A 24,145-nucleotide genomic window follows, 5' to 3' on the forward strand; every position below is an offset into this window, starting at 1 on the left:
TGACAAAAGAAAGTTTTTATTTCAGCAACTTCTCAACAATAGCAAGAAAAATGAGGAAAATGGAGTGCAGAGTGTATTTGTATTTGCTAATGCTTTCCTCTGGTTTACTTTGGAGACAGAATCCTTCTTTGTTCTTGTCTTAGCAATTCAAAATGCTTCAAACACTTTGTTAGAATTTTAAGACGAGTTAAGTCATGAGTATAAACTAGCTCCCAGTTTAAAAACATTCTGTCAAGTACTCCTATCAGGACTTGTTCAGTTCAATGAATGATTTTTAAGCATTTTAAACATCAATACTTTGTTAAGCAGACACAGTAATCAGATAAATAATATTTCTAACATCAGTACAAACTTCATATACAAAACCTTTTCAGAATTCTTCCGAAAAAGGGTCTTCAGCTGATAAAAATAAACTCTATTAGTTACCCTGGCAATCAGACAGGTGTAACCAGCATCCAGTCACCAGATAATGTCTCTGCTGTGATGGGATTTAGTTCCTTTTCTCCTTTCACATTCATCCATAAGAGCACATACATTGCCAAGCAAGTATGTGGCCATATAGATGCATATAAAAAAGTCTTTTAGAGGACCTGCCAGAAATTCCAAATCCATAGTTTTAGTTATGGAAACAGGTACATGGATCCACAGTTTTAACAAGATGCACACATGAAGACCATCATTTCCGGAATCGTTTAAATAGTGGATGGATGTGTTTATTTGAAGACGCCTTACTCCGAGATGTGTGGTATTCCATATAAACCGTGTCATCTGCTCCTGACATAGAGCTCATTGTGCCTGTACGACGTGACATCTATAGGAAAGGGGAGAAACATGTGCTTAATATGTGATTATATTGATCAGCTCAAACCTACTGACCCCCTAGTTATGGGGCAGCGCTATTTGTTTACTGACCTCAACACCAAAAGCCTTCGACATTTTTTTCTTAAAGAATTTCTACAAAGAAAGTCACTGCCCGCCACTCACTCTAAGTTTACAGCCTTAAAAAAGTGCCCCCTGGGCATAGAGAAATTGCGGCATGATTCAAGGATCACAATGCCACCACAAAAGAGTATGTATGTGCTCTGACATATGACTATTTTAAAAGTGTTTTAAAATATTCCTTGATTGTGACTGAACTTCACTGAGCTTGTGACTGAGCTTGTGATGAACTTCAAAATCTGTAACAATAGATGGGTCATCATCTTTAAATACGATGAGGCAGGACAAGAATTCTGTTTGTCTAACTTGCTTCTAGTGCCCAACAAATGAATTAATAGCCAAGTACTAATACAGCTTAAAAATATTTTCCAATGTTTCACAAAGATACCAAGGCATCAATGATGTCACCACATTCAGAATTAAAATGGGATGGTTCAGTTCTGCTGCATACATGGTTATCATTTTCAGAGCATTTTTCATTACCTGAGCTGACTTTGAACCATACTCTCCAGCAACTACCTCCTCCTCAGCATCTAGGTCAGATGCTTGCAGGACTTTCTGGAGAAGCTGCTGCTGTTCTTCTTTGGATGAAAATGACAGTTCTTCTTCTTCCATGCCTGCAAGTTTTGTTATTACCTAAGGAGTAGAGCAAAGTACAAGGTAGGGCTTCTCATTCCTTGAGTGTTGGTGTTCAAAACCAAGAGAAGGACTCCTGATTCCACATCCTGTTGGAAATGCCTTGAACTGTTATTACCTGTGGTGGGAGTGCGAGTGTAACCCCCACCCTACAATCCCTGTTATATTCTGGCTGGAAATGCAAAATACAAACCTCCCTCCTTCTTAAAAAAAGCAGCTCTGGACAGAGAATGTCAGCCAAACAACTTCCATACCAGCTTGATCAGGAACCTTACTGAAAGTTAACTTCATGCTGCAGGCTGTAGGTTTGTCTAGTTATGAACCAGTAAATTCTTTACTATGTAAACACAGTAAATTCTTCACTCATAGGGTGGTGAGGCACTGGAACAGGTTGCCCAGAGAAGCTGTGGATGCCCATGCCTGGATGTGTTCAAGGCCACATTGGATGGGGCTTTGGGCAGCCTGGTCTAGTGGGAGGAGTCCCTGCCCATGGTAGGGGGGTTAGAATTAGATGATCTTTAACATCCCTTCCAGCCCCAACTGTTACATGAACAAGTACTTAATATTTCATAAAAATAATCCATTAGCTTTCCAGACACTGAGAATTTTAGCATAAATATTTATGAATATGGGCAAAAAATCTAAGATTCACGATCAGTTGTTGAGAGACAAAACAGCAATCTGCAATGAAACAGCAGCAGCATAGCAAAAGGACTCTTTCAATTTTGTGTCTAAGCACACAAAAATAATGTGGGTGTTATGTTAGTTCTTTTCGAAATTCCTAGTAACTCATTTGATAACTATGGATGCAGGGCACATGCCATCTACTGGCAATATAGTGCCATATATTTCATTAATTGAAAATTCTCCTTTTCTGAAGAATTGTAAAGCTCTCAAGTTTCTGTTATGAAGCATAACAATAGGCAGCTTGCTTTCTTAAGCAAGTTATTTTGAGCACTTCACAAGAATTTTTCCTGCAGTTATATGTGTTCTGGTAAGCATACATTTATACATGAGAATCCCACTTTTCCCACCATGTTTCCATCCTGAAGACATTTTGAGACATTCAAATTCAGCCATTTCCCTCAATTATCTAGCATTTTTCCTCCTCATTCTCCTTTTCCAGTTCATCTGGAGTCAGCAGAATTAGAAACTAATTACATCAGTAATCTGGGCTGCATCTGATCTCAAAGACTGATAAAACAATAGAAATACAGCTTAAGGCAAAACAAATCCACATTAGACACAAAGCAGTGTTTTTGAAAAACAGAGTGGAAATACTAGTACGACCAATCTATGTTGTGGGCTGCTGTCAACGGCAATTTTTAAATCAAAAATGGATGTCTGAAAAAGTCTAGTTTTAAGAATCCAATTCTATTTTGTCCTATTACATGGACAAATTAACACTGTTGTCCCTCTTGTTGTTTAAGAAGCACATGTGCTATAATCATCTCAAAACTAAAATGGAGTCACGAGAAGCAATTTTAAATTGCATTAGCCTGTTTCCAGTTGTTGCAAAACAGTGCTAACATGATTCATAGAATGGAAAGAATTCCCACTGCATCATATTTTTTTTAAGCTGTTCATCAGATGCCAAGTTTTAAGTGATCCCCAGTTCTTTGATATAGTAAATTCTTCTGGTATTGGTTTAAAATTCAATATATCCCACATTCAACCTCAAAACCACAACACAGTAAAAAAAGTAAACTTTGGTTAGCTAACGAAAATCTTTTAAATAATTAAGACTCCAAGTAGCAAATTGTGATGACAAGGCTGTATTTAAGAAGCAAAGACAAAATGAGTGACTTAGCAAACAAATATTAATCTAGTCCTTTTTTTTGCTGAAAGGCAGAGAAAGGAGCTATTGAAAGATTAAAAGAAGAAAGTAAGTCCTAGAAGAAAAGCGCAAACTGTTACCTTCTTAAGGCAGTACTGAATTTTTAGTAAGGTTAGGCATTAGGAACAAAAATTCTAAAGGAGAAGATATCAGCACTGAAATAATTACCTAAAGATGAGGTAGAGTCATGATGGCAAACATCTGCCGGGAATGACATATACACAGCTGATCCTGGCTTGTAATGAAGAAACACAATAGATGGTTTCTTCAAGTTTCTTCCAGTCCTGCTATTGTTTGATGCCAGCTATGACTAAGGCTTAAACTTTGGCAAACAGAAGAAAAATAGATATTCTAGCATTTTGTTACTCAACTGCAAATAAAGAACACTCCAGGACTGGTCAGCTAAAATGTTGCTTCGGACACTCACAGCTGCCACTTGTAATACTTTTACTCCCATACTAACTCAAAGCTCCCAGAAGTAGGTCTTCCTTGCAAAATATAAACCCTCTATTTTAACCCCTTACTTAGTTCTATCATCCAAAGCATTCAAATATAAGCAAAGGGATTTCTCTGGTCATTTTGGCTATAACTACGTAGATACAGTTTTAAGTAGCTGCAGCTAACTGATCTGTGATTTTGACAAAGTATATTCACTCCAAAGCAAAACAAGACTTTTACCTCTAAAGACTGTGACACATCTGTTTCAGTGTGAGGACCTCCTTAAAGCTCTCCTTAATGGGGGCACTGATTACAGAGCAGTTTACTTTGGGGTGGCTACAGTTCAGAGTTTTTACCCACAGAGATATCCCATAGTGCACACATGCCTCACAAGAAAAGACCTTCAACAGCTAGGGTCAAGTGCAATCCAGCAGAGGCTGCTTGCTCTCTCACCTGGTGCAATTCTTGCAGGATTCTTCAACATCATAAGCTAGAGCTTGGTTTTCTAAAGGCAGTTATGGGAACCCTATCTTTTACTTCTCAGCCATGTTTCTTGGAAGAAGCGTTTTTGGGAATGCATCTAATAAGAGCAGTAAAACTCCAGTTGTAAAGGAATAAATATACTTGAAAGCAAGGGCTATCGTGAGACACTAATGCTTCTAACAACCAAATAGCTGAGCATATAGGACAGCCTGCGGATTAAAAGAAAAAGAAATTATGGGCCTTGGACTCTATAAAATACAGGAACTTTGGTGGAATGAGATTTTATGTCTGGAGGAAGATGACATATCTATGTACATAATACACTGAAGTACAAAGGGTGAACAAATTTCATGGTTTCCTTGGAAGACAGGGCTAGTGCCTACTGGCTGCAGCAGCTAGTTTTGAGAGGACAGACAATGCTTTAACTGTATCTAACTTTGTCTGATGTCTCACTATCACTGTATCCAAGAGAGGACACACCTTGGAGCTTGTTGACTATCCTAGCCAATGAAACAACAATCAAGAGAACAATCTTGAAAGTCAGATGGTTTGAAGAGCATCCTTACAGGTCATCACACATCTAAAAATATAAAAATAAGAAGAGAGGAAACAACACATGACTGGAGAAATGAGATGGTGTTAAGTCCTTAATGAAAGGACTCGAGGAGAAACTTCTGACTTACAATCATGGCTCTGTTATGTAGTCAACACTGAAAATCTTCTCTATTTTGAGGACTACATTTTAGTTGTAGGTAGGAAGATTTCTATTCCGCAGTAAGTTTTTTTCCAAAGTAAGTTCTGTCATTTCTTAACCAATCAACATTCAACATAGTCATTTTGGATTTGGGTGATATACTTCAGAACGAAGTGCAGAGAACATTACAAGAGCAAGATCAAACTGTTAGCGGAAGCTAAATAAGCACAGTCTGAAGACTTCCATTAGCTACAACGGTTTCTGCTAACACAGAGCCGCCATACCAACACGGCTGTTGGTATGGCCTGCCCACTGTATGATCTCTTCAGCCACAAGTAAAAATATTTTGTCTCCATAGTGAAATGTTAGCTTGGAAGTGGAGTTATTTGGAATTTATTTGTGATGATTTGGAAATTTTCTCAATAGCTGCTGGCCACCAAAACATGACCAACCACCAACAATATTTAATGTACAACTAGGACGATAGTAAACTAATAAGAGGCCTGCATGGATGGACAACTGAAGAGGATGAGCATAAACCAACCACACAAGTGAAGTTCTGCCTTATTCCCCTGCACCTGCTTGGTCTGAAGTTAGAATACTTACCTTCCTAGAAGCTGTATTAAACAACTTGTACCTACCCTCACAGTAAGATGAAAAAACAACACTGGAACAGTTTTTGCCTGCAAGCAAAACCTTCATTAATACATTCCACAACAGAAATTCTCAAGTATTTGACCTAGTAATAAAATGAAAGGATATGAATATATGAATATGAAAGCAGGGAACCTGCTTTGGCAGGGGGGTTGGACCCGATGATCTCTTGAGGTCCCTTCCAACCCCTACAACTCTGTGATTCTGTGAATGTCATATTCATAGGCCACAAGTATAATAAACAGAAGGGATGAGTTACCTTGAAGCTATAGCCTTGATCTACAAGAAACCGTTGTCGCTTGGTTGAATATGCCATTTCCTGAGTGTCTTGGGACACAAGAGAATAAAAAAAGGCATTGTATTCCTCTGCAACCATGCCTAGGAGACAAAGACATCAAACTATTAATTCAATTTGGAACACTGTAACCAAGAACAAAAAAGGACTAAACAGTAAAATCAGGTGTTTAAATAAGCTCTCCCTCCACAAAATCAATTTGCAAAGTTTATTTTAAAGACAAGCTGCACCAAACTTTACATAAATAGATCGACAAAGCATGCCACATGGAAATTCCCACTCTTGTTCTTAGTAACTTGAGCAAGGGTTAAAGGGAAAAAAATGGAAAAAGAACTTTAGACTATCACAGTTATGCTGGTACTCCAAGAAGAACCTGCTTCTTTACTATGCTAGACAAAGTAAAAGATAAAATTCTTTACATAAGAGACTTGCAAATAAGTAGTAAAAAGTCAAGAACAAGGATTTTAATACATGTCAAAAAGCTGAACATAAAATACAAAGAAAAACTTTTATCAATGTAAACCAGAGTTAGCAATGTTAGGATAAACCAGCCTATGCACCTTTTAACAACCATTTTTTTTTAAAGCAAACAAAAACAACCTTGAAGTTGTTATATCTCTTACCTAAACAGCACTGGGTTCTCTTTTAAAAAACAAGGTCTCACCGAGACTTTGTTAATTCACTAACACAGGTTTTGTATGCATTTTCAAACAAAGCCTCAGTTGTAAGTACAAACTGCACATAAAATAACTGTGTATGTAGATTTCAAGTGCAAGTAGAAATTGTTTTAAGAATCATTTTTATTTATAAAAAGCTCTTTATGTTTTGCAAAGCCACAACTATTTGTAAAACAAATCCCATTTTAAAAAGAAAATAGTCAGCATACATTCAAAATGTGCTTTCCAGACATTTTCTTTTTAGAGTAACACAATTTTTCTAAAACAATTTCATGCTAAAGGAATTATCAAGGAATGAAAAACTGAAAGAAGAACTAAAGAGAAAAAAGTTAATTTTCCTTCAGCTTTTTTAGGAAGTGTTTCTAACTCGAAGTATTACTCTCCCAAAAAATGTTTAATATTCCTTCACTGATGTACAGACATGTTCTTTGAAAAAAAAAACAAAAAAACAAAAACAAAAAACATAAATCCAAGGTCAATATAAAGAAGTACCATGAATATGCAGTTTCTGTGCAATTCACCCATTTCTTCTCTGTAATCCAGAAAAGAACGAACAAAATCAGCAAGGTTTAAAAAAGGATATAAGAAGGCTGGACCAAATTAAGGGCTTTCTGAGAAAAGCAGCAGCAGTAATTTATCTTAAGTGAATCTACTTTAAATGGTTTTGGCTCCAGCTCAACAGCTCTGTAACACTGGCACACTGGTAAGCAGAAAAAAAGCATTAAGGTCCATAATAAGACCTCATTCTTTCCTGAAAATGACTTATGGCTTTACTGTTTAAAACGAGTACCCATGACTTCTGCCTGAAGATTTAATGTGAACCAGGCATGTCCCAGGTCCCTGGGTCTGTCGTGTTTCTGGCGTTTAGCTCCATTCAACAAAAAGGGCCTTTGCTGAACTGCACCAAGACAACACTGCAGAGAGTGCTTTGGTAGGAAGAAAATTAAAGGTATAAGCAAGTCTGTATAAGGGCAAGAAAGTCAGATTTCCTAAATGACACAAAAACAGAGGTAAAAAAAACAAAACAAAACCCCAACCCTGCTTACAAGAGTCATTTTCCAGATAGACAAACACAGAACTGAAGCACTATGAATAATTTCACTCTCCAGCTGACAGTTATAGCCTCCACTAAATTATGACTGCTTCCCTAGTGAATACTCACTCTTTCTAAAATAAGTGCCAACAGGCTGTGACATAAACCAACTTTCAAGCTTATTACCACCCTGTACAAGAGAACTCTTGAAGCAGAACCACTTTTGCCTGGAGCTACTTTTTAATTTGTCTTGGGAAGATATAAACTGAAATACAGCAGATTAAGCATTCCCTGTTTAACAGCTAACGGAACAGACTTAAGTCAGTGTCTGTTAGGAAACATTCAGTTCATCAAGTCAACCAGAAATTCATGTCTAAGAAACAGTTCTCCTTAGTTCCAGACAAGCTGAAATACTAAAAAAAAAAAAAAAAAAAAAAAAGTGACAGAAGCACCCCACTCCACCTTCCCAGTAACTTTCCTCAAACTAAAAATGGATGGGAGTCATCAGTCAGATTTCCAGTAACCAAAGATGCGATTCCTAAAACCATGCCCACAAAAAAGTTTAAATCCTACCAACTGTCTGCTTATCCATCACAAAAATGAAAATGTCAATACAATCAGTTTTCTAGGTGATCTCTACTCACTGACTCTAGAAGCCACCATAAAAAGAATTAATTTCACAGACTCGTCACAACAAAAACCACGATTCAACAGAAGCGGACAATATCTATCCTTTTTTCAGACAAGGTTTTTCCTGCATGGTGGCTTTGTGTTTATTTGTTCTCAACGAGAGCAACTGCTTGACAAGTTGCACTTAACCTAAACCACACCAAACCAGTAGGCTGGTTATAACTGGTTTATACAAACCTGCTAGTGACTAACAACTGTGCTAAAATGCTGGACAGGAAGCCCGCCCTCACTTCTACTGAAAAAGCTGCCTACTACATCTTTTAAGCGATCGTATCACTGTCAGTCAGGCTGCTTGAGCCACCCACTGCAAGCACTGGAGCTAATGCCAGCCAGAAATCCTCCTGTCTGTCATGTCAGCAGAGCTCACTGGCACTGCAGCTACGGGGGAACAACTCCACAGATATCCCAGACAAATAGCTTTGCAGTTTACAATTTACTTATCGCCTAAAAATACACTGGGGGAAGGGGAGGCAGCAAAAACCCAATGAACTATTCAACCTGACAATAAAAAATAAACATGATTTTGTCAGTCTTTGGGAAGAAAGTAAATGTTATAGGACTTCATTTAAGAATACTTTGTTATGGATGGGCAGGATCACTATGCCTGTTTGTACCGTACAAGATGCTGCCTCTACCAGAAGCACTTACAAATTGACTAACAGAAGACTGAAACAATCATTACAGGACAGAATCAAAGAATAGAAACAATACTTCCTTTATGGTCACACAATATATTCAAATCCACAAATTTTGGAAAAAAAATTAAAAATCACTGTGAGTTCTGGCTCCAGAAACATTGAATGCTTCTACTGATATTATGCATATTTGACAAAGCTAATTTTAAGTTGTTAAAAGTGAAACAAAAAGTGGGAAAAAAACAACAACTCAGAGTTGTTCTGGAACAGTGAAACAACATTATAATGGAAGGGCAAAAAAGATGTGAGAAAATATTTAAGAAAATACATTTCTGGCTGAAAAAATGGAAAAGGAAAGAAAATATGATGCAAGTGAAAGACAGGGTGGCATCTATATTATTATTAAAAAAACCCTCTCCCATGTGATCTCAACCTAACAGCGTATTTAAGACGACACAGTTTATTTTGTCTACGTTTCAGTATTCCATTTAAACTGAATAATTACTTAAATGCTAAACAGAGCCTAAGAACTATCTCATTTACCTTTTTTGGCTCTCAGCACTCGCCCCAGTCTTTGAGCCTCCTGTCTTCGAGACCCACCATGGGACGAAATCTGAATCAGAACATTGGCTTCTGGTAGATCGAAGGACGTATCCCCTACCTACAACACAGAAGCAGTCTCTGAGCAGCATCTTATTTCCATGTTTCATAAACAAAGACTGAGTACAAAGCACACCTTTGTTAGCTGCGATACAAGGATGGCCAATGCACAACGTGCATATATAACTTGCTCTTAAATAAAGTTCACTCTGAATATGGATACAATAACACACTAAGTCTTCAATTACCTTGGAAATGAAAATAGTGTTGATTTTTGGATTGTGCTTGAAGTTTTGTAGGATTTGCATTCTTTCTCCTTGTGCAGTAGGACCATATATATAGGGTCTGAAAAAAACAAAAACAACCACAGAACAAATGCAAATTAAACCAAATCAAGGTTTCTCAGTCATTTCTTCACAAAGATACCGCGACAGGAAGCACAGAACACATTTGAACTGATAAAAGAACGGACCACATTTCGATACAGCTTACAGTTTGCTTTTAGCTTGTTTGGATGTTTATGGCAGCTATCCAGCTTGTGGAACCCTTTACAACAACCCAACCTACCAGAAATAAATTCTGGCAGTTACAAATGTTTTGCAATTATGTGCACCAGTGAAGCTGTAGATGAGACTGAATACATTTACTAGGCCTACATGAAAGACTAGAGGCAGCTGTTAAAATAAAAGACGTTTTCCTCAAATCTACTGAGCTAGCACATTAACAGCTGCAACCTTTGCTTCCTATTTAAACACTTGAAAATCCAGGCTTCTCTAACAATTCACTTCCTTCAAACATTTCATCGCTTCACTGGGATCCCACAGCTGTTCGGGGGTGAAGTCCCAGAGCATCGGAGGCACCTGCCCATGCACCCGCCTATCCACTCCTCAGGGCATATCCCCGAGCAATGATCTTAAATAGTTGTTTAACCTTAGGAAAAGTCAAAAACATTCCTGAGACACGCCTATAGGAATATTTTGGTTACCAAAGGATGTGTAAGATACTGAGGAGTTATTGTAACAAGGCACAAAACATCTAGCACACAGGAAAAAAAGGGGAAGGTGTCATTCTTTGTTTCATCCACAAATTGGCTTTGGGAGGAAAAAAAGGAAAAAAAATGTTAATTGTTAATTGTCTCTACAAGATGGATCCTGAAGTACAGGGACGCCAGCAATGCAGGGCCCAAATACCAGGTTAGGTTCAAGGCCAATGCTTTTGTCATAGGTCTCACAAGCAAAACAAAACTAAAGTGCTACACATCACAGCAAACTGAAAAAGCCAAGAACAGTCTTTAACGAGTTCTCATATTTGGTACTCAGCAAAAAAGGAAGCATGGCATGGACTAAATAAAACAATGTTGACAACGAGTAAGCAAATATTGCAACCAGAAACCATAAAACTGATATTGTAATTTTAAGTTTCCTCCAATGCACTCTGGTTGAACCTGTTATCTCATCTGTGCCCCAAACTGGGTGCCAAAAATGAGTGTTGTGGTTTAACACCACACCACCACCCACTCACTCTCCCCACAGTGGGATGGGGGAGAGAATCAGAGGGCAGAAGTGAGAAAACTCATAGGTTTCATACAGGTTTTAAGGAAAACAAAACAAACGAACACACGAAGAGAAACAAACCCAAGAAGAACAAGTGATGTAAAATTCAATGGCTCACCACCAGCCAACCGATACCCAGCCAGCCCCCAAGCAACTGCAACCCTGGCACACTTCTCCCCCCGAGCTTTTACCGCTGAGCAGGACATCCATCCTGTGGTCCAGCACACCTCTGTGGTCAGCCTGGGCCAGCTGCCCTGGCTGCACCCCCCCAACCTCCTCGCTTGGTGGGGCAGCGTGAGAAACAGAACAGACCTCGATTCCGTGAAAGCACTGCTCTGCAACAACTAAAACATCATCACTGTATTATCAACACTATTTTCATCAGAAATACAAACATAGCACCATAGAAGCTACTAGGAAGAAAATTTAAATTAAGCACAGAATAACCTAGAGCGCCTGGCTATCTGTCCTCCATTTTAAGCCTCACCATCCCTGCACCCTGCTTGACCATAATTCATTAAGACGCATCTAAGTACTTTCCAGAACATAGAACATGCAGTGCTAGATTGATTTTTTTTAAAATGAAACCTTTTCCTTCCTACAAAAAGGTGTTCGAGGGTTCTGTAAAGATGCCTCTCCCATATTTTGACATATTGTCAAAATTACACAGATACAGTCCTTCAAAACCAGCCATTTAAATACATTAACAGCACCAGTAGAAAATAAACAGCCCAAGTTATACAACCCTGGATGAAACACTCATGACAGTAAAAGCTGGCCAAGTAAATTTGAATTCCGTGGCCCCAGAAGTTATAGACAAACTAATTCCCGTCATGTGCACAGCCTTTCCCTGCCAGTACCAAAGGAACACGTGGGGGTCGAGGAGGAGCTGGCACAGGGGCATGAAAACACTCTCGCACTCACCTAGCACTGCAACCGTCCTTTCCTTTTAACATGTCTCTATAAACTGGAACTCCATACATGATGTGTGGAAAGGAGAACTGAGTCAAGATCATGAAAAGCAAGCACCTAATATTTCTTCAACTAATTCTGCTGCCATACTTCTACAGCATCTACCCCATTTAAAAACTGTTGTGCTATTTAGCAAGCACCCCCTCCCTGTACGTGTCCTTGTTAAAGGCTCTTCTTCCGTGGTGCACTGAACGCTGCTAGCGACATTCCAGAGGCATCATTATAGCTAATCTCTGTCCAGACAGATTTAAGAAATGATGAAAGAGACCACGGGTGTTGGAATTCATCCAGCACTATTAGCTCTGCTCTTTGATGTCACAGCAAGCCAGCACAACATGGCTGTTAAACTATCATCAGTCAAAACTGATCAGAAATTTTGGGAAGTGTAAGGAGAGTTGTTTGTGGTTTTGCTAAGTGCTACTGAAATTCCTAGACATGAAATCATATGGTCGACATGCACCACAGCTTCCAGCAAAATTTTATTTGGGCTCATCACAGAAAGGATGAGGCCACCTTCTGTACTTATTTTCACCAAAGAATTGGTCTATGCCTGATCCTTGCAAACGCTCCCTGATCATCCTTTCCCAAACCATACAAACACACCAATGCTAACCCCTCAGTAAACTCTATTTGCAATGCCTTCCAAAAGTACATTAATTTTAGCGTCGTTTAGGGTAGCCAAGGAGCTCACAGGATCAATGTGCTTTCATTTGTTAAATGATTACAGTAGTTCGAGGCAATGCACCAGTATACTACAAAAAAAATAAGGTTCTCTCTTTTGCTTAAAAAAAAAAAAAAGTTTAAGACCTTTTGAGAACCTGAACAGGAAGGACCTGGGCTCCAAAAGATCTTGAAAGATCCAGAGTGTTCATTTGAAACTGTTCCTCCCAGACCATAGCTTCCCCTGTCTCTATTACAGAAAGAGTTCTGGTAACATTTTTAAAAGCTCCCTGATTTTGCCCACCAGCTAATAATAATGGAAAATGGAGAAATACTAAGTCATTCACAGTGAACTTGCATGAAAACTCCTCTGAGCCAAATGCTAAACAAAGATTCTTTTCAAACTGTTCTACATTGGAATAACATTGCAATGCCAGAGAATAGCCTCCTGAATTCCTTTTTATATAGGAGGATTGGACTTAAATCAAAAAATTACAATAAACGTCTAAAGGTAACTGACATCTGTGAGATTACAAGATAACTTTCCAGAAAGGAGAAAAACAACAGTGCCGTCACTGGTCATGAACACTTACTTCCCAAGCCTAATTGCATACTCCTTCAGTGCAAACACATTGTCAGCAAAAACGATGATTTTGTCATTCCGTCGCTCATGAAACTTAATCAGGAACTGGCAGGCTCGGAACTTATTTGGGTTCATGGTGTAGAGCAGTATCCGTTTCTTTGTTTTGATGGCTACATATTCTCGATAAAATTCAGGTGACATTGGGCACCAAACCTAGAATTAGAAAACATACACAGAGTAACCCCCAGTTATTTTTTGTATCCCAGAGGGAATTTAAAAGATATTGGGGAGTGATAATATATTAAAGCTTTCTGTACAGTGCAGATCACAAATCTTAATACAGTTAACTTCTGTACTAAAATGAAAGGCACTGGCTGTGGCAGTGTGACCACAACAGGAACAGGCAGGGGACTGACTGGAACAGGACTGGAAAAAAGTTGTTTAACACCTGGTAGTTTCACTGAATGCTACCACATATTAGAAAGAAAGTATTAAGGGAACGAACTGTGTATATTCTCCCTGCCACTGCAGTCAAAGCCTTTTCCCTAAAAATTCATTTTCATCCATGTTCTGAAACCCTAAAGACACATTTAGTCTTCATTACAGAACAAAACTGTATGAACAAGTTAACAATTACTTTGTTAACAGACTGCAGCTGTTTATGTAACTGCTGCTCTCTCTTCTGGCACCCTGAAAGAGTAATACCTGCAATGGCCATGCCCTGCCTAATCAGACAGCAGCACTGCCCTCTCTTGCCACCTGGAAAGAACTGCACTTAAAGAGTAGACATCTTCCATGGCTATGGAGAATAGTTGATAAGAGATGCTACTTCTCAATAGCATGCCAAGGAGATCCAAACAAATATGCAATGCAGCTGTGCACGTATTATACTGAATATTTTCCAGCCATCAAAATTTTTTTGTTGTTTTCTTTGCTTTAGCAACATCTCAGAGTATTATTTCAAAACATTGGCCTTAAGAATATCAATTTACACGTCATTCCGGAGAAAGGCAGCTCAGACTTTACTTTCCAATGTCTCAAGGGCAGTTCAGGAACTGAGAGAAATCACGTTGGCAGTAGAATTAACCAAAGTACCTTAACGCTGTCAGATCTGAATTTGCAGACCAATTACTCTCCTTTCCACCTAGATACTTTCTAGATACTCTTTGCTTGCATTCTATTACTTTTAAAAAGTACATAAGCTCCACTACCCCTGGTTTGCGCAAAGTCCAAAAGGAAAACAACGGACTCACATGAGAAAGCAGCAGATACTGCTGCTACAAGTCAGTTTGGTTTATTTTTCCTTTACTTTAATTGACTCATCATATTAATAACCTTGGATATTATCTGTAATAAATACTTAAAAATATAACCAATTGCTTTCATAAATTATCTGTAATGTACTGTAGCTCCAGTACATTTATCACAGCTAGCAATCTTCGTAATAATCTCTGCACTTTAATAGGCAAGAGACTGGAAATCCAATCCACTTGTGGATTTTATTTTTTAAGAAGTGCTATCTCATGTGGAAGACCCCCCTGATTCTACACTATAAGGACAAAAAAGAAACAATTATGAAGATTGTTTCCTACCAATTGATAATAGTATTCCAATTATAAGCTTCTGATGATAATCAAGAGTGACCAGGAAAGGATAAACAGGAATAAATTCTGCATCTTTTCTCCCACTCGCTATGGGAGTTAGGAAGAATTAAATGAAACTAGCCAAGACAGGTTTGAAATAAAATAAAATAAAATAAAATAAAATAAAATACACATCAAACCAGGTAAAAATCAAGAGAGAGTTAAGCTATGAAACTCTATCATAGCAAGTTGTGGCTGCTAAAACTCTCCTTCTATTCAGTGGGAGACCAGAAGAGATCATGAAAGAGAAACCCACTGAGGGTTACGCAGATATCAATTATAGCTCATAAATGATCGAAAGCTTGGAGAGGCATCAAAAGTAACAGATATGCCTGCCCTGTTCTTATACTTTTCTCTAAGTATCTTTACAATTAGCAGAGACAATATATTAAGCTAGACCTTTAGTCTGACCCAGAAAGGCTACTTTAACGTTCTGCCTGTATGAAAGGTTTCCACTTACCTGATACCAGATTTTTATCTCATCCATTTGCTGGAAAGACTAGATGTCACACGCTATTATATTGGAAAGAAATAGCAAGACCAAGTTTCATGTTTTCCATTTTCATCTTCATGCCTTAAGGCTTGAAATAAGCAGGTGTTTTCTTATTTGTAAGCTTTCTACTATCCTTCTTTGTTAAAATAATTTTCCTCAATAGACTACAGACTACCAGTTGAAGTCTCTATTAAAAGCAGCTCCAAGCATACCACCTGACCAACACCATACTGAACTGAGCTTAACATACGAAATCGAATCAGACAGCGTGACTGCCGGCTGCAAAGTGGGTCTACAATTCTGCAGCTGCTGTTCGCATTCCTGAATACTGAACAGGGGACAGCCGATCAAGCACGACAATGCCTGAAGAGAAACAGCGCTGAAGTCACGCTACTGGATTTGCAACGTGTTCATATTGACCAGTGACAGCCTTGCCTGAGCTACAGAACAAGTGAAATAAATACTTATTTCTATAGTTGTTCCCCCAAAAAAGGAAAAAAAAAAGTTATAAACATATTAAATATATACTGGTAGTACTGAAAAGCAGAGCATCACCTCAGCACACTGGACTTTAGCAATGTAGCCACTGTTCTGCAGCTCCATCCAGTTGGCTTCATAGAGCTTTGGTCCGATCAGGAAGTTCAGGTCAACAATTTTATCATCTTCTCTGACCAGGGTAGCAGTCAGTCCCAGTTTACAATGGGCTTGTACAATAGTGAGCACGCGTCTGAACATTTTTGCTAAGAAACGTAAGACAAATTTTCTGTTTACTTTCCTAAACAGATTTAGAATATAAATACTGCAATTAAAAAAAATAAAAGTAAAAAAATTGAGCTCCACTCCTCAACACAAAGCAAGTACAATGTTAGGAAATATCACCCCATTTCACATACACTTCTAACAGTGTTCTGTGCTACAGCAAAACTTTGCAACTTCAGTTCACACCCTCAACGGACTCTGAAAATCGCAGTAAACCTTCTGGCATTTGTATTATTTCCTGTTTCCCAAAAAGAAACATAATATACTGAGAGGTCAGACGACTTATCTAACGTCATGTAGTATTTCACAGAAAGATCTTTGACACAAGGACTCTTGGCTGACTTTGCCAAATTCAGTACTAATATATGGCAGAATTACTTATCTTCAGCATTGCCACAAATCCTGTGATTGCAGAGTCTGTAGACACAGGAGGTTCTGTATCTTAATTTTTTTTTTATGAAACGAAGAAAGAACAAGAGTGAAAGAACTGGAGCAGCAATATGCTACTTTGTTAAAATGGCAGGTAATCAGCAAGTCTACTCCTGAACTCCATCATTTCAGCAGATACCAAATTATTAAAATTATACCATGACAGCAAGGTGGAGCAGTTATCAGAATCCTGTGTGGTACTTTTAGCCAGGATTATTCCAGACACTTTAATACCACATTCTCGCTCTCCAATAACATAGATCCGAATTACACAGTAACTTCAAATACAACAGCTATTTCTGGACATTAATAGTTACCCATATTTTATGAAATAGAAATAGGTATTAAAAGCTAAGCCTACAGTGCAACGACATCTCAAAAGCAAAGAAAGCAGAAGAACTTCTGTCCTATTCCTGAGGAGAGTACCACCATCTACATAACAAATTTGTCTACAACAAAATTCTACAAATTTAATTTAAGTATCTTAGTTATCAGTTTGTCAACCTATGCAAAAGGAGAAGGCATGTGTGTACTGTACTACCATTATAGAGAACGAAGTGGCTAGTTTGAAGGATTTAAAAAAATAATAAAAAATCAATGGTCAGCTAAACTCTGTAGCATCAGACAAAAAGCAAATTAGAACAACGCAGTTTATTTGTTTAAGTTTCAAAACCCTATGACGCAAGTCTACATACTATCATGAGAAACACAGCAAAAAAAATCCCATAATCTTCCATATGAGCAAAGCAACATTAACAGTATATATAGCACGAGGGGTTTGCACACCATTTCCTTACCAGGGATAGTATGCACTTCATCAAGTATCATAAGGCCCCACTCTTGACTTTTAAGCCACTCCATTACTCTCTCTGCTTCCCAGGATCTCTTAGTCGTGTGTCCCAACATGGAGTATGTGCTGATAGCAACAGAACAGCCAATGGGTTTGTCTTTGGCATCAGAGGTGAACCGACATATCTGGCTGTCATCGATGGTGGACCACATCTTGAATTGTGCTTTCCACTGCTCTACAGACACCGCAGAATTGCCAAGGACCAGACACCGCTTGCGGACAGTACAGGCAGCTGTCACACCAACTAGGGACTTGCCAGCACCTGCAGGGGAGGAGGAGGGACACTCATCATTCACCTCCCTGACAGCACTGGAAGAAAAAGAGGGAAGGGAAATAGGAAAACTGAGAGGATATGAAATCATATAAAGGCAAAGTTTTCACCGTTTCTGTACTATACCAGTCTTAAAGAAATGAACTCTCCAGTAAGAACAGCTGGATTGCCCCATACCCGCTGCTTTCTCAAGAAAATCACTGTGATTTTTGCTTTTGCCATAGAAGCAATCATAATGCTTTCTTCCTTTCAAAAGCAGGTTAAATTCCAGGTGGCCACAGAAAGCTTCTGGTAGATGTCATCTCCCCCACTGCCCCTGTCAGCTATGCCCATCCCACCATAGAGCAAGCCCTCCCATCTCTTCACTCCTCATCCCTTCCAACATCCCTTACGCACTCTTTCAGGCCCTCGCCTTATCTCCTGTGCCTGCCCTCTGCCTCCAATGCCGAGGGCACTGCCAAGCAGCCTCCTGTTTTCTACCTCTTCTATAGCTTCCCGTGGGCTGTCCCAACCTGCACATTCCTCCTTTCTTTCCCAAACTGCCCTGGTCCAGAACCTGCCTGTGCAGGCTCTCTTCTTGCTTGCAGCCCTCTTCATGTCACTGCTTGTATTCCCACTTCCCCCCCAGGCTCCTTATTCCTACCCACAGAACAAATTATTCCAGTGCCAGCAGTTTTATATTTCACTGGAAGACCAGCAGAGCTGACTGAGAGGGCACAGTGAAAGCATTAACGGTAATCTAACTTATCATAACTACAAAACAGTTCTTTGGTCACAACGGGGAAAACTGAGCGCACATCTGAGAGCTCTACTTACTGGGCTCTCCCTCACCACCGTCCCATCGCCCGCTGGCTGAAAACCAACGGGATTCTGCATACTGGTACTCAGAACAGTCCCCACTACTGTTTGAAATCTAAGCAGTCATCATCAGATTTAGAAGTTACTTTATTACAGGCAAAGAGCAAAACCCCCAAGGAACAAAACCCCTGAATAACTCAGTAATTTACCACATGGCAAGACAATAACACCAGATCTGGCTCGCCCATTTCCAAACATCTTCCTTAGGCTTTTCTCTTGATAGGGTCTGAGGACAGCTGTAGGTTTCAGATCTATGTTAATATCAGGATTCACAGAATCATTTCTGAAATCATATTCTGCCAGCAAAGGGTACTCCAAATGGATACAACGCTTCTGAAGTTCTTCAATCATCTCCTGAGGAGGAGACAAAGCCTCAGATGGTAAATTCTCCACATCTGAATTATTATGTTTCTTTTTTTTTTTTAAACAACCACTGATTGCATAGTACCAGGTGAAGTTACATTTATCTTTTATGCTCACAAAGTCTGCAAGAGTCAAAGTTCATTTCAAGAACTTCATTCATGACCACCCCCGTACCCCTCAAACATTTTAAGTAACAGTCCATACCAGAGAGAACATCTATTTAGACAGATGGAAGTACATGACGCATTAATCTCAGATGTGTTGTTTATCTGGCAGTGACTCAACTACACCCTGAAGTCCTGCACAAAGAGCTCAGTAACAGACACAAAAGCTTCTGTGTGTTACAGGGCAGGACCTACCAAAGCTGCACAGCTGTCAAAAGGAAAATCTTCATACCCTGGCAATGCAGTTACTGCACCACAATGACAAGTTGATTCAATCACCAAGAGTTGTGTTGTGTTTTTTTTTTCTTAGTAAATATTTTGGTTATTAAAAAGTTCTCTTTTTATTATTTCTGTTTTGCCCAGTAAGACATCATTAGTATCACCAAGTCCAGGAAGCAACTAGAAGAAAGTTACAAAAGCTCTCTGAAGGTCAAGCCAGGACCGTGCTCTACTCTCCAGCCGCCCCTCTCAAGCTATGAGAGCAGAACCACCAAGAGTTCCTTCTGTAAATACGAATCATGAAGAAAAAAAGTTCTGAAACCAACAACGGATTCAGCAGATCTGCTCCCCACTGAGTTCTCCCTTATCTCGCACAAAGCAGCATCGAGCTGCATGCAGTGGGAACCTCCCTCAGCTCCTGGAACCTTCGCTAGCTTGTGAGCACTGCCCTTCTGGGCAGGGAAGGAACAACGTGCAGTCTGCCTCCCTCTATACTGAAAAGGAAGATCCTAACATTTTGGAAGGCGAAAGGAAAGAAATGTTATCAACTTCCGGTGATCTCTGCCATCAAACAAGGAGGCACTGTACTTTATATGAAGGGTTATTCACACGCTTATTCGTGAGTCCCAGGCACATCCCTCAAAGCTACAGATGCTACCAGACAGAAGTGCTCGTACCTGCTTGACTTCAAAGGATACTGTCTGTGTTTCCTCCTCCTCCTCCTCGTCTTTATCCATCTGCTCATAGAACTCAAATAAGTCAGCTGGAACATCTGGCTTGTTTTGAGCATCCATTCCTTGTGATGTTGATGGACCACAGCCACCTTCACTGGATTTGGAAATCTGAAATAGAAAGGAATTCTCACCTAAGGGATCTTCAGGAGATGTTCCCCCCCCCCACACTGAAGCGGAGCTGATGAACGAGGCACAGAGCATTGCTGACAGAACTGAAAGTGACTGCTGACACCACAAGCACACAATAATCACTCCAAGCTACTTAACAATTTAACCAGTGTTAGTTCAATTGCTTGAAAACATGCCAAGCATACCGCTGATTTACTGGTGAATGTCTCTGTAATGAGCTCTGTTTCTTCACCTTCAGCATTTCTCAGGCGACAGTCCTTAATAACATGGTCTTGCAGAAGCTGCTGAATGACATCAGGATGGGTACTTTCCACAAAATATCTGGAAGGAAAGAACAAAGAAAAACATCTGGATGAACTAATCAACAGAATAATACATAGGAAGAGGGGCACAGATGCTCAAATCTAGAGCTCTCCCAGATGCATTCTCAAGTACCCCATGTTAGGGGCGGTAATTTAAAAAAAAAAAAAAAAAGAAATTATGACAATCTGAAGTTTTAGAAGACGCCTCACACCAAAAGCATCACGTACTCACATGTTATCTATCCTGGTCAGACAATCTCTCTCAATAATGGCACGAGTGGGGAAAAATGAAGAACTGCCAAGAGGTATCTCTCACATTTCAGTCTTACTTGAGACATGTGACAGGAGGCAGCTTTTTTTCTGAGACTGAATTGAGATGAGTCTGTAAAAATGCTGGTGTGGTGTTTTAAAGTCCTACCCACAGGACCAAAAAAGCCCCGAAGAAAAAGATCACAGTTAAAACATGAGCCAAGAGAAAGGTAAGACTGAACAGGCATGGGAGAAATCTTTTTCTTAGCGACACCCAGGAAGAAGACAAAAGCCTGCTAATAATACTAGCACTACTTTTACCCACGACGGTAGGTTCAAAACAGCAGCAGCACAAGCAGAGCATCAGATTTTAGTCCCAGGTCTTAACTGTGGCTGTCAGAAAAAGAAGAACGTTGCAAAAGACATAAGACCAGAAAGAGAAAGCATGGGCAAGGTACAGCCGCAGGTTTTACTTTTCTGCTGTCTCCTCCCCTTCCCTGCCACAGAATTTTTGGTTTAGATAATATCAGCCAGGTCTAAACTAGCTGACCTCCGAAGGGAATCCCTTCTTGACGTTATCTTCTGTGTTTAAAACACATCAGAGTCAACCTAGGAACAAGCAGATCTCACAGAAGCACACAGCTCTTCGCAATGGGTTTACTTATCCCTCCTGAATAATGTAATACAAGTCAGGACACATGAAACTGAAGGGCAGCTGTAGAAAAGGTTTTATAGATATACTCTTGGAAATTAGGAAGAAATTAATGAAACAATTATCTGAAAACCTTAAGGATATTGTAGAATATTGTAGGTCCAAGCAAAAAAAGAAACAGGCCAGAATAGAAAATTTGTATCCTACATTTAAAAATGCAATGACAGCCACTAGTAGCTGGACCAACTGAAATCATTAACTAACGTATTAAACTTTCAACAACGAAAAATACGATCGTGTACGAACACACGTACACACACAGCTGAGAGCTGTAAAAATCCGCGTGCACTAAGACCACAGTCATTTACGGACAGCTGTGCAACTGGAAGACTTCTTCCACACTACCAATGGAAAGAGCCACTTACCTGTTGTGTTTCAGCACCAGCTTCACCTTCCCATAGCTGACAGTGCACAGCTGCAAACAGACGAGAGCAGTCATTAGGAACATGCCAAACAGCGACTCTAGGTTTGGGACCCAACGCTGCAGAGCAGCTTAGTTCGTTGTGAGGAAGTAGGGTGTCTTTGGGCAGAACAAACGCATCAAAAAATATCCGGGAAACAGAGGCAGCAAGGAAAGGACGTTGCTGGTAGCAAGAGATGTATTCCTTGTACCAGTACAATAGCCTTACCTTGATAAACTGAATTATTCCATCCGGGACACCAGTCTTGCTCAGCTTCTGTAAGTACTCGGTGATGTCGCTGGTCTGCAAGCCGACGCTGACAGCAGCATACAGGGAGTACGCGGTCAGCTTGTACTCGTGAATGTGGGTTGGTCTGCACACGGGCTCGGCAATGGCAACCAAGAAATCCTGCGCGTATTTGTAAACCGGAGAAAAGGCTTCCAGAAAAATATGGCCATCGGGAGCCTACGGAAACAAAAGGACATGCTGAGGGTGCGCCAGCGGTACTTGAGGAAAACAAGGTCTCTCCTCTAGAGCAGCCATTATGATACAGAGAGACTGCGCTATTCAGGTGGTAATGTATTATAATAATGTTTCCCAAAAATGTATTTACCCTAAGAATTTACCCTTCTATAGCAGGGAAAACAAACCATCCAGACTGACAAAGCTTTCCCAGATTAACAGCTTGGGTGCTTTTCCCTCATAGTAACTAGTAAAGATTTGGCTTCCTGCTCTGAGCCAAGGCAAGCTTCCAGCCCCGTTCCCCCAGCACATAATCATAGAATGTATCCTGAGTTACAAGGGACCCATAAGGATCATCGAGTCCTACTCCTGGCACCGCACAGGTCTACCCAAAATTTTAGACCATGTGACTAAGTGCACAGTCCAATCTCTTCTTAAATTCGGACAGGCTTGGTGCAGTGACTACATCCCTGGGAAGCCTGTTCCAGCGTGTGACCACCCTCTCGGTGAAGAACCTCTTCCTGATGTCTAGCTTAAACCTCCCTTGCCTCAGCTTGACACCATTCCCGCGGGTCCTATCACTGGTGACTAAAGAGAATAGATCAGTGCCTTCCCGTCCACTCCCCCTCGTGAGGAAGCTGTAGACCGCGGTGAGGTCTCCCCTCAGCCTCCTTTTTTCCAGGCTGAACAGGCCCAGTGACCTCAGCCGCTCCTCGTACGTCTTCCCCTCTAGGCCCTTCACCATCTTAGTAGCCCTCTAGGCACTCTCCAACAGTTTTACATCCTTTTTGTGCTGTGGTGCCCAGAACTGCACACAGTACTCGAGGTGAGGCCGCACCAGCGCAGAGTAGAGCGGGACAATCACCTCCCTCGACCGACTAGCGATGCCGTGCTTGATGCACCCCAGGATACGGTTGGCCCTCCTGGCTGCCAGGGCACACTGCTGGCTCATATCCAACTTGCGGTCAACCACAACCCCCAGATCCCTCTCTGCGGGGCTGCTCTCCAGCGTCTCGCCGCCCAGTCTGTACGTATAGCCAGGGTTGCCCCGTCCCAGGTGCAGGACCCGGCACTTGCTTTTGTTAAACCTCATGCGGTTGGCGATCGCCCAGCTCTCCAATCTGTCCAGATCTCTCTGCAAGGCCCCGCCACCCTCCGAGTCACCTCGTCCCAAAACAACGGCCCCGGCTCGCCCAGCCCTGCCCAGCGGGAGCAGAGGGGGAGCCCGCCCGCCCCGCACCTACCACCCAGAGCGGCCGCGAGGCGTGGTCGGCCTTGAGCGGCATCTGCAGCCGGTAGTCCTTGGCGCCGTACTCGTCCAGCTTGCTGCCGCCGTCCTCCACCTGCTTCCCGGCGGCGGACGGCACGGCCTCCTGCGGCTCCCGGCCCGCGGCCTCGTCCTCATCGTCCTCGTCCTCCTCCGCGTGCCGCCGCTTCGACTTCTTCTTCTCTGCGGGGCGGCCGGGGCTCAGCGGGGCGGGGGAGCGGAACCTTCCCTTCCCTTCCCTTCCCTTCCCTTCCCGTCCCGTCCCGTCCCCGCCCCGCTCACCCCGCTCCTTCCTGCCCATGGCCGCCGCTCAGCGCCCCCCGCGCCGGCACCCCGGTCCCGGCCGCCGCCAGGCCCTGCGTCACTTCCGCCGCGCGGCGCCCCGCCGTGACGCCGCACGTGCGTAGCCCGGTGGGAGGGGGGGAGCGCGGGCGGGGGAGGGGCGAGGCGAGGCCAACGGA

General features: G+C 41.2%; 1 protein-coding gene across 1 annotated transcript; it reads right to left on the bottom strand.

Annotated features, from left to right (window-relative positions):
* ERCC3 (ERCC excision repair 3, TFIIH core complex helicase subunit) lies at nt 1-24,077 on the bottom strand. Its single transcript, XM_035569737.2, has 15 exons — nt 23,967-24,077; nt 23,662-23,867; nt 22,184-22,420; nt 21,920-21,969; nt 20,477-20,612; nt 20,106-20,270; nt 18,832-19,036; nt 17,501-17,815; nt 16,071-16,255; nt 13,390-13,592; nt 9,860-9,956; nt 9,555-9,672; nt 5,941-6,059; nt 1,423-1,575; nt 1-811 (listed from the first exon to the last, which is right to left on the bottom strand). The coding sequence occupies exons 1-15, from the start codon at nt 23,983-23,985 to the stop codon at nt 677-679; spliced, it is 2,343 nt and encodes a 780-aa protein (XP_035425630.1). The 5' UTR covers nt 23,986-24,077; the 3' UTR covers nt 1-676.
* Between the last annotated feature and the right edge of the window lie 68 nt (nt 24,078-24,145).

Source organism: Cygnus atratus, chromosome 6 (genome assembly GCF_013377495.2).
Source record: "Cygnus atratus isolate AKBS03 ecotype Queensland, Australia chromosome 6, CAtr_DNAZoo_HiC_assembly, whole genome shotgun sequence".
NCBI lineage: Eukaryota > Metazoa > Chordata > Aves > Anseriformes > Anatidae > Cygnus > Cygnus atratus.

Excerpts from the sequence above, each read along its gene's own strand:
- ERCC3 (XM_035569737.2), bottom strand. Across the intron at positions 16,256-17,500 it reads TGAAGTGCATACTATCCCTG|CAAAAATGTTCAGACGCGTG; the intron begins GTAAGGAAATGG and ends TACGTTTCTTAG. Across the intron at positions 9,673-9,859 it reads ACACTATTTTCATTTCCAAG|GTAGGGGATACGTCCTTCGA; the intron begins GTAATTGAAGAC and ends TCTGTGTTGTAG.